Source organism: Colletotrichum phormii (genome assembly GCF_030913505.1).
Source record: "Colletotrichum phormii strain CBS 102054 chromosome Unknown BDP81scaffold_6, whole genome shotgun sequence".
In the NCBI taxonomy this organism is placed as follows: Eukaryota; Fungi; Ascomycota; class Sordariomycetes; order Glomerellales; family Glomerellaceae; genus Colletotrichum; species Colletotrichum phormii.
The window spans coordinates 1,460,497-1,476,012 of NW_026851448.1; the positions used below are offsets into that span (position 1 = coordinate 1,460,497).

Consider the following 15,516-nt stretch of genomic DNA (forward strand, 5'->3'; position numbering starts at 1 on the left):
TTGGCTTGGGAAATAACCAAGTGACTCGTCCGAGCTCGATGGTCTAGATCAATGAACAGTGGGAAACAAGCCCATCTGCACAATTAGCCCAGTCATCAAGTCATCCTGAGAGGTACCTCAGTGACAGTGTCCGTCACTGCCTGCCTTAGCTCTAGACAGGGGCCCGTACAAGTCAGCTTGGGGAACCACTTAAAAGCCGCATGCCCCACTACGGATCTGGCACTTCGGTGTTCGTGACCTCTTTAAAAAGACCCATCCACCTGCAAATTCCCGCCATCACTTACATATACCAGCACCTCAGCAACGAAGATCTAACTCTTGAGCATAGTACTTCATATCGGTCCGGCCTGTTGCCACAGAGCCCCGAGGGTTCTCCTCCTCCTCGACAGAAACCTTCTGCTACAACAACCTCCTAGTCGAATTACCTATATACCCACTTTATCCGCTATTTGAATAATGAGCCTGCGATTCGACTGTTCCCCGATAACGACCATACGAACGAACGCCTTCATCACGGCGGCAACGACCATCAGCTAGGCCCTTTTGCAAAAAATTCAGCTACAACAGTCAAAATGGCGCCGACTAAGTCACTTGCCGAGCTGTGCATTGCTATGTGCCAGAGACACATCACAGAACTCAGCAGTGTGGGCAATGGCGACGCCCTTCAATACCATCATGTCCGCGACATCCTCTTGAGGGTCATCAACCCGGCTCAGCTCCGAGAGATCGAGCTCAACTCCCCCTTCATACAAGGCGAAACCTCCGAGCTCTGGCTGCGCCTTATCAAGAAGGAATTCCCATCCGAAAGCCACGAAAAGAATTACGCGCCTAAGAATCCGTCGAAGTGGTACAAGATATACGAGCGATATGCGGAGGAACGCCGCGAGGCTCAGCAACAGGCTGAGGCTGAACTTCTCGCCAGAGTTCAGGGGCTTCGGCAGAAGAAGGACAATAACGTCAGCAGGATCGTAGACCCCAAGTTGGCCAGATTCTTGCCCAAACCGCCTAAGACTGGTCGCACCTTTTCGACACAGCCTCGAGGGAAAAAAGAGCTCCCGAGTACCCTAAGCTGGGCCGCCGGAAGCAGAATGAAGACGACGACTGGCGCTAGCGTCATGAAGAAAGCCCGCAGAGAAGCCAAGGAGATCAAGGGCATAAGAAGCACCATGGCTGTCCCAACTGGCATGATCAGGGCTCCTCGATTGAATCAAGCCCCGCCCTCGATGGCTGCTGAGCACCGAATCTCGAGCCAACCAATCTTCCGGCCTACATCTACTAGCAGCCGCCCACCCACACATTCTACATATGCCACTCCGCAGTCCAAGGCTACGTATGTATCCGACTCATCGGATGGCGAGGATGGTGATTTGTTCAGCGATGAGGGAACGCCCAAGAAGAACAAGGGCGCAGCATCTTCGTCTCGCCACAGTCGGGAGACGACAGCTTCCTCTAGGCCTACGAACCCTTCCCAATCCTCATCATTCAAGGATCGCAACTCTTCCACGTCCGCCAGATCTACCTCTGGCTTCAAACAATCTCCTTCTTCTAGCTCACAATCATCGGGTTTGCGACGTGGTGGTGGTGGTATTCTCGGAAATGCCCCTCGGCCCAAGAGTAACATCAGGGTTGAGCGCCCACCATCCAGGCCCGAGCCACCCTCTGCGAGTACGGACCAGTCCCGTGCGCACAAAGTGCTCGCTCAGAATAACGGCCCACAATCTCCTCCTTTGCCAACATCGTTGGACGAAGCGCAACAAGCTCGACCAATTCTGGGCAATCAGGAGCTGCCCAGAAAAAGAAAGGCTGTCGACATTTTTATGCCTAAGAAGAGGCCAACCAGGCGCTGAAAGACAGTGTAATCTGGCTTGGCTGGAATGAGGAACCGCGAGTATTGGGATATATGAGGAAGTCGGGCATTGGTAAAGGGACAGGTTGTATAGCATTGGAATTCAGGCGTCGGGTAGGATATGGTATATACCCCTATGCTTCGTGTGGTGATCCTGCCGATCACGGCATAATTAAATTGAACTCAGTTGAAGAAACATGACGGTGCGTTTGCTTTCGACTTGGCACCATCTCTTTGACCACTGCTACGTTCATGTGACTACCTGGCTCTAGTCTCCATGCGCGGATTATCACAGGCAGCCTTTATGCGCTAGGCTATGGTTCCCTTGATGTCAAATCCCAAAGCAGACCTTGTTAACCCTGGCATGACAGCCTGCCCCGAGCTCCTCCATCCTTTGGACAGGCAATGTTCAATATCCCTCTGTCCCAAAGGGACACAGCTATTGCATGTCGTTCCTCATCGGCCCTGTATGCTCCGTCTCAATGACACTGAAAACATCTGCATATTGTTCCCGTCCTCTCTTCTCTTGTCAAAAGCTGTCGCCAGGAATTGAGCTAGTAACCACCGCGAAGGGCAAGAACCAAATGCAATGTGGCGCCAGCCTCGAGGCCATATTCGGATGCAGACTTGTCGTCGACCCTGTTCGAGCATCTTGTCAGCCAAATGGTCCTTTGTTGGACTCTACCCAAGCTCCCGGTCTTCGCCAACTGGTGAAAGCAGACCGGGCTCCAAGGGTATAAACCTCACATTTGCTTTCCGCCGTAGATGAGTCTTTGCTGGACGGGCGGGATGCCCTCCTTCTCCTCAACTTTCTCCTTGATCTGAGAGACCTGTTGCAAGATTGGTCAGCGTCATGTTTCCCCCTCTCCCTCTGTTCGTTGTATCCGGTGGGCAATGTGTCGGGAATGTTACGCGCCTTGTATTCGTTCTCGATGTCCAGCTCAATCTCCTTGCCGGTAAGCGTGCGCACCCTGTTGGTGTAAGCAGTTATTCGCAATAGGTAGAGTCGTGTCACCGCCTCTAGAGGTCCAGACGACTGGGATTCGCGTACTTGATCAACATTGTGGGCGTGTGAGGGATCGCGAAAACGATGTGTGGCCTTGAGGTTGTTTCGGAGGAGAGGTAGAGAAGACGAGGTTGTGTGGTATTCGAATTCGACTTGGCGGGCTTGTGCGGTTTGTTGGTTGAGGATGTGACGGTTGCACGATTAATCTCGAGCTATCCGCAGGCAGGAAGTCATGGTGGGGGAGGGGCCCTTCTGTAAGCCGAGCAGGGGAGGGGGACCTTTGAGATGCCCGGGCCCACCCCAGGCACGTCTTACAACTGAGGTGTGCAGGCACCCACCAGTTTCGACGGCCTGTGCTGCGAATGGATTGACGGCTGTCCAAAAAATGGTGTACATAGAATCCCAAATGTATTAGGCCTGCTACTGTGAAATACTTTACATATTGCAATGTAACTAGCGACAGTTATGATGTGAAACCTTCTTTTCTTCTGTGCCAGAATTACTGAGGAGTTTCTTTTTGTTGTACACGGATGGACTATCCACCAACCTCCCGAGTCTCATGCATTTGCAGATGATGTGTTACCGAAGCTCTCAGAGGCGTTTTTCATTATTATACAAGTCCATGCCAGATTTTGATGTTGTAAGAGTACAGTGTGGAGAATTCGCGCCCAAACGCCGACGCCTTATTTCTTGTCGCTATCGTCAAACACGTTCAGACCCAGGCCCTCAGAGTCAAGCAACAACCGGTTCTTACTGCCGGACTCCTGCATCTGCTGGGCAATGGCGCGCGCGTTCTCAATCTTCTTGAGCTCAACGTAGGCCTTGCTCTTCTTGATGGCATCTCCAATCAGCTCAGCAGAGCGAGCCTCACCCTGGGCCTTGACCACCATGGCCTGCTTCTCCTGGCGAGCCTTGTCGACGACGAACGCCGCGCGCTGAGCCTCCTGCTGAGCAACCTGTTTCGCCTCGACGGCAGCTGTGAATTCCGGAGAAAAGGCAAGGTGCTACGGCGCATTGTTAGCGAGAACTCAAGACAAACTAACAGAGGAGCATATTCATACCGTTAGGGACACATCGTCCAGCAGGATGTTGAACCGTGCGGCACGGCGGGAGAGGTTCTCGCGGACCAGCTTGGCAACCATCTCTCTCTGGGTAATGAGCTGGGAAGCGTTGAACTGAGCCACAACACTCTTGAGGACCTCGTTGACGATGGATGGCAGCACTCTCTCGTCGTAATCTGTGCCGAGTGTGCGGTAGATCTGAGGCAGGGCCTTGACATCGGGTCTGGAAAGGACACGGCAGGTGATGTTGACCATCTGCAAGTCCTTGGTTCCGGTGAGGGAGGCGACGTTTCTAGGCTTCGCGCGAACATCGTAGGTGACGGGAGTCTCGAACCAGGGGATGATCAAGTGGGTTCCTAAAAGAGGAAAACCTGTCAGCCCATTGCGTTCTCCAAAATCAAGAGAAATGATGCCTCTGTGAATGGCGTGGAGGGGCGCTGCCTACCTTCGCTGTAAATCTCCTTGCTCACACCCGTTGTCCTCCGGTACTTGATCGCTCTGTGACCACCATCGACGTTGAACAGCGCATTCTGGGCCACGAATGCAGCACCTCCCAAGAGAACCAGACCGGCAAGTCCCATGCCAGCGCCGCGAGGACCCCCGGGCATGCCGCCGCCACCGAAGCCACCGCGCTTCTGCTGCTGCTGGGCGACAGCTCTGAAGCGCTCATAGGCCTCCTCCATGGGGTTTCTTCCTCCAGACATGGTCAGGTTCGGGTACAGGCGCGTCTATCGATTGAAGTTGAGCTCGAGAGAAGTGAGCTTCGATCGGTGCTGTTTTGCGGTCGATTGAGTGCGGGTTGCTGCAGCTTCGGAATGGGAAAGCTGATGGTGGAGCTTTGTCAGACCAGTATTCAACGTCACGGTTCGTCTGGCGGAGCTCGAAAAATGGTGTTGGCCGGTGCTCTCGGCTTGAAATGTGCCCCCGGCGGCAGCTGGCAAGCACCTCAGGCAGCTCGCGGCTCGTTCGAGCCGTCATCAACCTGGAAGGTGCACAGACCATCCCCGGATTACCCATCCGCCCATCTTGGCAGCTGGCACCACTTGTCCTAGCTGGCCATCATCACCAAGACAACTTGAGAGCATCCGTGCAGCCAGCTTCATCGTCTCATCACCACGACACAGAAGCGGACAAGTTGTTTGCTCGTATATTACCCGTGGCAATGAGATTTTGGGTCACGATTGAGAGCTGAGTGTTTTTTCTAATCTCGAGACCTCCAAATCTTTCGTGTGCAGCACCTACGCCGCAGATTAGCAAGCACCCACAGACGGCCGATAAGTAGACCGAAGGCAACTTGATGCCGGGCTGTTTGATATTATTTGGCTTCATGTATGCGAGCATTCCCAAGCGAGTCTCAATCGAGGTCGAGGTGGATCGACGCTATGGACTACTTCACCCACAACATACTTGGCAAGCATTTGATTGCTTCGATATCAGATAGAGAGAGCACTATGATAACATCCTAGGCGAAGATTTCAAGTAAATTTCATTAAGATATTATCAACCTAATCACGCTTCTGAATCGTAGCAGCGTCCACGTATGGATAGCCTCAATCCCACGATACTATCACGGTGCATTAACAGAATATTATAGTTGCAAGTTAACCCTCTTGGCTCTAAAACCTCCTCGCGGCCTCCTCGGCGCGTCTACCAAACTTCTTGATCCAAGAAGCATCGTAGGAATCCAACTCTACGGCACGCTGAGGCAAGCTTCTCTTTGCGGGATGAACGTTGGCTGCGGTGATATTTCCGCAGTCGGGCCTCTTCAAGTCATTTCCAAACACATCAACAGCCCAGAGCAGAACGCCGTTTGTCCAGCCGAATCCTTCCACGACTTCATATTCTCCACCGCCACCTGCGACGTTGGTCGAGTTATCGCCGTACTTCTCAAACATGGTTCCGACGCTCTGGGCAGTCAAACCCTGCAGCTGGGGAGTCTCGCTAGTTGAACCACCCGTAGCATACCATGTGCAAAAGGTAGAGTCCAGGTATCGCTGTCCGAGGCGGAGGGCGAGGCTTTGGACGTCACGCCAGGCGGGGTCTGACTCTCCAAAAGTTGCGGGCGTCCTGCGAAGACCTTCCATGAGGACGTGCATCAAGGGCGGCCAGACATTTGGCTGATCCCATTGCTGACCTGTCTTGAGGTTCGTGGCGGGGATGCCGCCCTTCTTGATGTCCAAGTACTTCTCCACACGCTGGTATGCTTGCTTTACCGCGTAAGGGTTGTTCTTGAGGTGTGAAGGCGCTGCACCTGTCCAGAATGGGTAGAATTGAGAAACTGAAAATAGAACCTGTTGTTCTGCTTCGGCGGTGTTCGTTTCAATGTCGCTGGCATCGTCGTCTTTGGGAATGTAGATGTTCTGACCTCCCGAGGTCACGTTGTAGTCAAAGTAGCTTGACAGGGTAGAGTTCCACATCAAATCGTACATAGCTTGACTTCGTTTGTTGGCAAGTTCAGTCCACGTCGCTGCTCCAGTGCTATTATTCGTGGAGTTGAGAAGAGCGGCAATGGTCATTTCGTTCCAGTACAAGATGGAGTTCAGCTCCACCGGAACAGTCTCTAGAACGTTGAGAGACCGGAGAGGGAAGTAGACGTCCCTCGCCGCATCTGCAGGTCGAGAAAGCCATCGTGAGCTGTAATCCCAGCCGCTCTCGGCACCGGATGCAAGGTTGGCATAAACACGGGCCTTTTCGGTGTCGTTCAGCTTCTCGACCTCCGGGTAAATGATTCCGCTGGTCGAGTAGTAGGAAGAGTTCGATGCAGTAATGTAGTCTTCTCTGTATGATTCGGGTCTTGGTTGTGTGTTGGTGACGTTGTATCTGAAATCACAAGGTCAGCAACATGCTCATAAGTTAAGTGGTTTCAAGATTCCACTGACTGGTTCAGAGTATATGTGGTCCCGTTTCTGTTTACTTCAACAGTTCTGTTTGTCATCCAGAAGTCATGCTCTTTGATGAGGAGAGGGATTGCCCGGTCTAGTATGCTCCGGTCGCTTGTGTACTCGATGTAGAGGCGCACCATTTGTGCTAGTAATGGCGGCTGCGAACGGTTCAGATAGTAGATCCGAGCACCATTGGGCACAAATCCGAGTTTTTCTACGAGATCCAAGAAGTTTTCGATAACGTTCTTGGAGATCTCAGTGAAAGCGCCGCCTGTGCGCAAGAGGCCCTCGAGAATCCCTACACGACATTACAAGTCAGTCGACAGCTTGCCATATAAACATGAAGCTGTGTAGTGGGCTCTTACAGAAAGAATCCCAGTAGTAAGGCTCGCGGAACCGGCCTCCGGCAACCACAAAGGTGTGGTTGACTGGGATGAAGCTGTTCGGACATGTTGTGCAGTTGCTTGCAGAGCCAGCGTAGGTGCGGGTTAAGTCCGGCCAGATGGCAATGACCTTCTGAGAGAATTCCTTGATCACTGTATCGTTGATTTTGTCGAGGAATTTTGGGTCCGTTTTCAATTGATCCTTGGACACTTCCTTGAGCTCACCACCTGCTGCGGCAAAGTTGGCGCGTAGGAAGTCATTGAGTGCAGTATTGTTACTCAGAGGCTTCGACAGATTGTTAAACGCCGTTTGGATCTCTTCCAGAGACTTGATGGCAGGCCTTTCGAGGAGCGATGAGTATCAGTAACTAGTTCTAGGTCGAGTCCTGGGAAGTGTACAGTATGACAGGCACTTACATGTCCACAAACGTCTTGGAGTCTGAGAACGGTCTTGCCAGCTCAACTTCCTTCAAGATATCGCCATGGCAGTAGATAGGTGAGTCGCAAGGAGCGACGACAGACCCATTCTCATACAAGGCCAGAGCTGTCCGAGGTAAGACAGCTACAGCAGCGAGGGCCAATGCAAAGTTGATCATGGCGTTCAATTGAGCTCTCGGAGGAGCTAGTATATACACGATGGTAGTGTTATTGAACCGGTAAAGCCAGGGACGCAGACCAGACCTTCACTTCGGATGAAGTCTTCGGATGAAGTGGTCCATGGCCGGGTATAAATGGGCACAGAGGGAAGCACGTTATGCACATGGGAAGCCACCAGGCTGCCTACCAGGGTCGGCTGCAGCTTCACTTGGGAGGGGAAGCTTGGACGGGTTCGTCGCCATGAGGGATCGTCGGTCGCCTGAGGTAGGCAAGTACCGCAGCAAGGCCAGGGCAGGCCCGGGCCGGTACCAGGGGATGTTAGACATTATGACCAAACCAATTTTAAACACTCCTTCGTTTCCTGCAGGTTTACGTGGGCGGCCGAGCAGGAGGTTACCGTTGCGCGGCGCCGTTGGGCCTGGAATATGCTGGGTCCGAGTCAATTCTGCGCGACCGCAGGCATCTTGGGTTCGCGGCATGGCAGACGACACGTTGGACGCCACAACACGCAACTTTTACGAATCGAGACAAGAGTGCTGTCACATCGAACAAGGCAGAGAGACAGACACCGAGAAATGAAGATGGCTGGCTGGCTTCGCCGGTTCCGCTCGCAGACGTGCAGCTTTCCCCGCATGATCCAGAGCTTCGGGGAGCCGTGGTAGAGCCGCTGTACGAGCGTCATAGCACCGATTGGCCGCCTGTTTGTTTCCTCCCAGCTTCTCGGTGGTTTGTTTCCCAGCTCTGAGGGAAGCTTCTAGCTCCAGAAGCGTCCACGAGCATGATGTGCCAGCAGGCTAGGCGTATTAGTGCAAGGGTAGGCCGAAAGTGTGGGTGACGAGCATCGTATGTCATCCCACTTGGACCGACAGGTATTGTGACGTCAGCAAGGATGACCGTGGGATCTTGCGAATTTGGTATTAGTCTTGTCTTGGGGGTCGCGGTGAGTATGCCTGTTAGGCGGGGTATTAAAGGCTTTTGCTTGGTGCTTGTCAGACCATGCGGTAATTGTTATTGGGCAGGCGAGCCGGGCCATGCGGAGAAGCTCGGCGGTCCCGGATACAGCTTTCCCCACACTCCCCCGGAAATTGCTCCGAACGCTGTCTTGATGCATTCCAAGTATGTATGTACGAATACCACCTGCATGGTTGTCTACACTACTATGTCAGCGGCGGTGGAATAGTCCTTGGAGTCTTCAATATTCCGCGCTTATATTCTTCTTCTATCTGATCATCTGTCGACGACCAAGCCTGATGGGCGAGGACAAGGCTTCCTCCGTGTGCAATGAGACAATTGCTATCGATGTACTCCATACTTTCACATTTCCTGCCCAGGGGTCTACCTCATTGTGTAGCTTTGGTGCCTGGACAGGAGCGAGAGCGAGACTCTCATGTAGGTAGTGTAAGAAAAACTCAATACTTATTTGGTTACATCTGATGATGCGCAACCATCGACCTTCTTTGGAAAATCCGTTCTCATTGGCCTAGAGATTCCCATAAGATAACTTACGATCAACCACTCACTGTCGAAGGCCGAGGAAAATCCGAGAAAGTAAAATTGACTTATCTTTCCTCTTGATCAACGACCAGCGAGGTTTTAAAGCATTCACCCTCACTCTCTCTGCATATTTGGGTTCTGCGATATGTCGCATTTGGTTACTTCACTCAACGAGACTCAGAGCTAGCAAGTAAGTATACATAATTCTCATCGAGTCTTTACTCACTGGTAGCCATGTGAAAGAAAACATACCCGTTTGAGCAGAGATGAGATTGCTTGCGGTTGTATAGTTTGGGTGGACAGGTGCCTTTAAACTCTGTCTGAAAGTTATAAGCCTCCTTTCTAGGAAGAGTTGCAGCATTCATTGCCAATCTTGAAATGTCTACACCTCTCTCAAAAGCCGCAGTCGGCAACGGTGTTCTGGTGTCAAGTCCGACGGCGTATAGCAAATATAGATGAATGGCAGTGACATACGCCAAGTAACTCGATCATGGACCATCCTGAATGAGAGTTTGTGTTCAATATTGTACACATCCATGATTGGCGCAGGCCTCTGCTTTAATGCCTAGATCTTATCATGATTTACAATGAAGGAAATTTTTGTGCTGCCTTTATCAAGAGTTGATCGGCTAACCTGACGGGGATGAAGCGGGGGTCACTCGTCTCACATCAGCTACCTTGAGTTGAAATTTGAGAGGCTTCCTCCATGTAATTTAAACTAAAACCAGAACACGACTTTCAGCTCGAGGCTGGAATCATCTCAGTGGACCTGAAATTAGGTGTGTAAGACGATGAAAGATTCTGGCGCCGTCTAGCAAACATCAAGTCTAAAAGAACTCAGGAGACCACGTTCAACCTCACCGCGGTTGGTACATGTTCGTCGGGCCCTTTTCACCTCCTGCTGTTTGACTACCGCCCTCTAAGGCTCGCCGGAAGACTTGCTCTAGCTTAGGGAGAACCTTGTCCTGGTTCTGAGCAATCTGATAATGGATAACCAACCTGTTGCCGATGAGTTTCAGTCCCACTTCGGCCCCAAACGCGATGAAGTCCTTGGTGCTGCACCCTGCAGCATCTAAATCAAGCCAGCACATGTTGGTGTCGGCTGGAAGGGTAAGCTTGCCACCCAGACTGGTCCAGAGTTCCTCGATTCTCTTCGCAGTCTCGTGGGACGACTTCAAAAGACCGCCTTCACCGTTGGGTCCCTTTCCGAACGTCTCGTCCACGGCGACCCTAGCAGGAGCTGCCACCACTCCAGACTGCCGGAGACCACCGCCGATAGACTTGCGCACCCAGCGGGCGTGCTTGATGTGCACCGCGTCTCCCACAACGATGCTCCCAATCGGAGCACCAAGGCCCTTTGAGAAGCACAAGCTGATTGTGTCGAATAGTGAGCAGTATTCGGAGAGACTACCGGCTCCCGAGGCAACGGCCTCCCACATTCTGGCACCATCGCAATGCAGCTTTAGGTTGTTCTTGCGTACAAACTCGGCTATCCTCTTGACCTCAGCCAAGGGGGTAACCACGCCGCCGAGGGTGTTTTCCAAGCTGATAACCCTGGTGGGACAGGTATGGACATCGTCATCAAGAGCAGCGTGGGCCTCAACGTCCTCTAGCGTCAGGTAAGCTCCATTACGTGGTACCACGGGCTGTATCATGGCGCCACAAAGCGAAGCAACACTGACGAATATCAATCAGTAGATGTCACATGGTACGAGAGCTAAAGGGGGATGCACGAACCCGCCAGCCTCATACTTGATGATGTGAGAGCGGTGGTCACTCAACACACTGTACGGAGGTTGCGTGAGGAGGGCCCGAAGGGCTACTTGATTGCCCATGGTTCCGGAGAGAACCAGGAGAGCGGCCTCCTTGCCAGCGAGAGCGGCAACATGAGCTTCGAGTTCCATCGTTGTGGGGTCCTCCACGAAGACGTCATCTAGCAAGCTGCAATTCTGAATGGCAGCGAGCATCGAATCCGTTGGAGTGGTCATAGTATCACCTTGTCGTTCATGTTACTATACGACGCTTTGATCAAACTGATACCTCACTTACTTCTTAGATCGAAGCCCGCGGCCCCAAGATGACCAACCCAAGCATTTTGCTTAGGGGCATCAGCAGTGCCGTTGCTCGTGTGACTGACAACGGCTGGGGACATTGCTCCTGAAAGTGATCGGGATGACGATGTGTGGAAAGTTGCGGCAAAGCCTGGAAGCGTGTAGCGGTTGAAGCTGTTGAAGGCCGTTGACAGCTGCGGGGTTGATCGGTTACAGTGTCGCCTCAAGGTCGCGCGCAAGGCGAATGGAACTGCGGGTGACCGATCGGTTAGTGTTCCGACTTGACTTGGCTTCAAGAACTGAAGATGGAACGCTCTTGTTTGAGTGAATTCTAGTGCTTTGGCACCGAGCAGCGAGGATATTGGTAGAATGAAGCTGTTCTCTGAGCGGGATTAAACTTACTCGTTATCCTTGCCGAATTCATCTTTTCTGGGGTCTGGCTGGGACGAGATGCTTTCGTGGGCCTGCCGTACACAAGCTCTCCATACAGAGACACACTATTATCGGTACGTTATCAGGCAAGTCCGGGGTCGGAGTCGGGGGTCGATGTGGAACGACAAGCGACGTTGTCATGAGTGGAGCACTCCAAGTAAGTTCCTACCGTAGGTACGGATGGTCTTTGAAGTCTCGAGATTTACCGGACAACAATGACAATGGACCACGAAGGTGAAGTTAAGTCTCGTGCTACTTATGTCTTCAGTTCGAGTACTTTAAAGGTGTCATATGAAGTTACTTCTGTTTTCGCAGATATTCATGTTAGTACCTACTATCCGTAGGTATCTTTTGCTTGTGTCAATTCGGCATAGACTTGCCGGTTAACCTCAGCCCATTGAGTCTTGACGTTGTGTACGGAGTACTTTATCTTATCTCGATCTCCACAGGGGCTCTGGTGTGATGACATAGCATTCAAATGCATTGGCTAATGCGTCTCACAGAAAGATTGGAGCAAGATACAAGTTACCTACGGATACGCACCCACCACCTACGGTACTCGGTATAATCTCAAATGTCGCAGGAACACCAGCTTGGCATCTTGACATCTCAGCTCTTCCTGAGGCGAAAAAGATTTTGTTTCAGGCCAACAGGTGCTTGAATCGAGCAAGCTTCGAAGCCGGGGCCCGTTGGGCTTGGCCCGTGATGGCATTGCTGGAACTTGAAACCTGGGCGGTGGGACAGTGGCTGCTCAGACATACCAAGCTCTGAAGAACTTCCTTTACCAGGTATTGAGACGAAGGCTTCACCTTGGCTTGTGTTGTCTTTCAGGAGTAGGCCGGGTTTAGTTATTAGGGATCATGAACCCCCAAAATACCCTCTTAGGTAATAGTACCAAGTATACGGCAGTGTGTAAACCCGCAACAGGCAGCCATCGTGAAAGTCTTTTCCATTGGTGTTGATGGTGGAATTCCGCCGAACGATGGATTGCGCCTCACAGCTTGCGCAGGGGCGTTACTCAGCACGTTCAGTGCCACACGAGGTTGATCGTCGGTAAAGGAGCGCGAACGTGCTGACAGCTACCGCCGTTGACCTTGGCGCAGCAGTGCCCTCAGCTTTGTCTTTGTCGCGCCTTCCTTCACCTGTTCAGGTCGAGAGACTTAGGGCCATTGGGGAAGAGTGACTAGGCCCCACTCGGCCTGGTAAAAGCTTCTTCTTGCTACACCCTTGTCGGCGACACTAATCACGCAGGACGCCCCTGCTTCTCATCTTTCCCGTTCACACTACCCACGCACCACGGAACGACGGATGTTCGTGCCTTTTTTGCGCTCATCATGCAGTTCACTTTCCTTCTCAGGGCAGGATGAGTCCTGTTAGCTATCGAGAGAATGATCCTTGGGCTGAGAGCATCGACGTGTTTTCCCCAGACGACCGAATCTTTCCCCATTCCTAGGCTCGCTCGTCTGATCTACGAATACCACCCACCATACAGATAAAGTTGTCTTCTCGGCGTTTCCAAACAGCAGGTACAAGTAGCTTTGGTCCCACCCTTAACCCTGGGCTCATCAACGTCAAAGATGGAAGGACGGACGGACGGTATCTCAATGTGCCAGCCAAGTTTACCATTCCTCTGAACACTCCTGGACAACAGGCCACACACGCACAACTGTAGCTCGGGTGGACACTTGTCTGCATGTGCAAGACACGGGAGACTCACACCCATTTCGAGCTGAGAGGACATGGTGCCGCCGTGTGTCTGTCAGCTTCGACAATGGAACTCGACCGATCTGCTCTTCAACCCAATTTCAGGGGCTCCCTTGGTTTGTATAAACTATGAAGCGCCCGCCATCGCGCTATTAGTGCTACCTTTGTGGTAACCTAAACTTGCCCATAGCTGAGCTATTCCCCCATAATTCGCCCAGCTAGAGTGTGCCAATTTGATCAGAACTTCTGCCTACCTTACTGTAAAACATTTCTTTCATTTGATGAAGCACGTGTGCTTTCTTGACTTTGCTTTACTTTGCTTCAGCTCGCCCCCCATGCTCCCTCCTTTGGCATCTCTAGCCAGTTCACATTTCACAGGCAGGTGACACCGGTGCTCGAGCCTGTCCGAGCCTCGACGTAATCGTGCGCTTTATATACCTGCCGGTTCCCCCTGGTATCCTGGGGTTTGCACACTTACCCGGGTTTGAAGAAATGCGACAAGGCTACTCCCGTCAACAAACGATCCGTGGCCCGGATGCTCTCATCTGAGTAGCTCTGCAAAGCGTGTCTTCCTCATACTGCCTTCTGGCTAGGATTTCCTTTCACACTTCGACCAGTAACGCCGGCCAAGGGTGGACGCTGCACCCGCTGTATCTCGAATCCGCTCAGCAACTTTTGTTTTGAGAGGTGAAACGAAACAGCCTCGCCGCGACGACCCAAGACCAGGAGAACGTCTGCCCTTCCTACGCAGGTCGCCATCTGTCAATCAACACCTAACCTAATCGACACGATGGTCCTCCAATGGCACGTTGGCTCTCCTGTCATTCTGAAACTCTTGTTGGCGATAACGGTCTGCCTTATTTTATACTTCAGCCAACATCCAACACTTGACAGATTCGACCATCGCATTTCGAGCCTCGACCTGTCCCTCAAGCTTCCCAAAGGCGGTCTCAACTTCGGCAACAAGAGCGATCACCATGGCTTTTACTCCTCCGATGCTGCAGGCAAGTTTTGCAAGCACCACGGTTACCCCGTCTTCACGCCTCAGTCAGAGACTGGCCAACGGAAGGTATACGACCTATTCATGGTCAACACAGAGCTCGACTGGATGGAAATCCGCTTAAACTCTACTTACGACTACGTTGACTACTTTGTCATCGTTGAGTCTCCAAAGACCTTTACTGGCAGGCCCAAGCCACTCACGATCAAGGAGAACTGGGGCCGGTTCAAGCCTTACCACGACAAGCTCATCTATCATGAGCTCGAATTTCCGTCAGACTTCAACCCGAGAAGGTCGTGGGACTACGAAGACTTACAGCGCAACGCCATGTACAACCAAGTATTGCCCAGGCTCGTCGGCAGGCAGGCCCCGGTATACGGAGACGTTATCCTCGTCGCCGACGTGGACGAGATTGCTCGGCCGGAGACGCTCTTGGTACTGCGAACATGCCAATTTCCCCGCCGCCTCACCTTGCGGAGCCGCTTTTACTATTACAGCTTCCAGTTCCTACACACAGGACCCGAGTGGGAACACCCGCAAGCCACCTACTACCAGGGCTCACGCACACTCCTGCCGGCGAACCTCCGAATGGGAGACGGCGGTTTCAAGCCCCTCTACGATCTCGAGAAGGCGAATCTCGCAAACGCCTGCTGGCACTGCTCCAGCTGCTTCGCCACCGTCGATGAGTTCCTCACCAAGATGTCGTCCTTCTCCCATGAATGGATGAATGGCGAAAGGTTCCGAAACAAGGACCGTATAGCGGACGCCATCAGGAACGGAAAGGACCTGTGGGGGCGGGATGTTGACCAGTTCGTGCGTCTTGAGAATAATACAGATGTGCCGAGCATATTGCTGGATGAGCCGGAAAAGTTTGGTTACATGGTGAACCGGGATGGGCCTTCAGCTGGGTTTACCGACTACCCATGATTGTCATTGACTCCCGTTCCTCGCTTCCTTTGGTCATGTCTTGTTACTTTCTGTTCTACTAGTCAAATGGGTGTATACATTAGCAAGGAGTTACTGGTTACATGGGAGGATTCGCATCATCGTCTTTTTATGG

The 15,516-nt window shown here is 52.3% G+C and overlaps 6 protein-coding genes across 6 annotated transcripts; 2 read left to right on the forward strand and 4 right to left on the reverse strand.

Annotated features, from left to right (window-relative positions):
* Positions 1-572: 572 nt before the first annotated feature.
* Positions 573-1,847, forward strand: BDP81DRAFT_314556 (RNA polymerase II transcription factor SIII subunit A; the record flags this gene model as incomplete). The annotated part of the gene is made up of 1 exon (XM_060584006.1): positions 573-1,847. The coding sequence occupies one exon, from the start codon at positions 573-575 to the stop codon at positions 1,845-1,847; it is 1,275 nt and encodes a 424-aa protein (XP_060447627.1).
* Positions 1,848-2,400: 553 nt separating this feature from the next.
* Positions 2,401-2,679, reverse strand: BDP81DRAFT_314961 (putative NEDD8-like protein; the record flags this gene model as incomplete). The annotated part of the gene is made up of 2 exons (XM_060584047.1): positions 2,401-2,485; positions 2,594-2,679. Coding segments are annotated over 2 exons (171 nt in total), but the record flags the coding sequence as incomplete, so codon positions are not given.
* Positions 2,680-3,535: 856 nt separating this feature from the next.
* On the reverse strand, positions 3,536-4,617 carry BDP81DRAFT_315339 (SPFH domain/Band 7 family protein; the record flags this gene model as incomplete). Its single annotated transcript, XM_060584082.1, has 3 exons — positions 3,536-3,856; positions 3,914-4,269; positions 4,359-4,617. The coding sequence occupies 3 exons, from the start codon at positions 4,615-4,617 to the stop codon at positions 3,536-3,538; spliced, it is 936 nt and encodes a 311-aa protein (XP_060447629.1).
* A 763-nt stretch (positions 4,618-5,380) lies between these two features.
* Positions 5,381-8,118, reverse strand: BDP81DRAFT_423252 (trehalase). The gene is made up of 4 exons (XM_060590054.1): positions 7,596-8,118; positions 7,161-7,519; positions 6,793-7,093; positions 5,381-6,733 (listed from the first exon to the last, which is right to left on the reverse strand). Exons 1-4 carry the CDS (start codon positions 7,772-7,774, stop codon positions 5,530-5,532), a joined length of 2,043 nt encoding a protein of 680 aa, XP_060447630.1. The 5' UTR covers positions 7,775-8,118; the 3' UTR covers positions 5,381-5,529.
* Positions 8,119-10,126: 2,008 nt separating this feature from the next.
* BDP81DRAFT_392406 (pyridoxal phosphate-dependent transferase) lies at positions 10,127-11,421 on the reverse strand (the record flags this gene model as incomplete). The annotated part of the gene is made up of 3 exons (XM_060587702.1): positions 10,127-10,946; positions 11,007-11,265; positions 11,319-11,421. 3 exons carry the CDS (start codon positions 11,419-11,421, stop codon positions 10,127-10,129), a joined length of 1,182 nt encoding a protein of 393 aa, XP_060447631.1.
* A 2,825-nt stretch (positions 11,422-14,246) lies between these two features.
* BDP81DRAFT_314986 (family 17 glycosyltransferase) lies at positions 14,247-15,383 on the forward strand (the record flags this gene model as incomplete). Its single annotated transcript, XM_060584051.1, has 1 exon — positions 14,247-15,383. The coding sequence occupies one exon, from the start codon at positions 14,247-14,249 to the stop codon at positions 15,381-15,383; it is 1,137 nt and encodes a 378-aa protein (XP_060447632.1).
* Between the last annotated feature and the right edge of the window lie 133 nt (positions 15,384-15,516).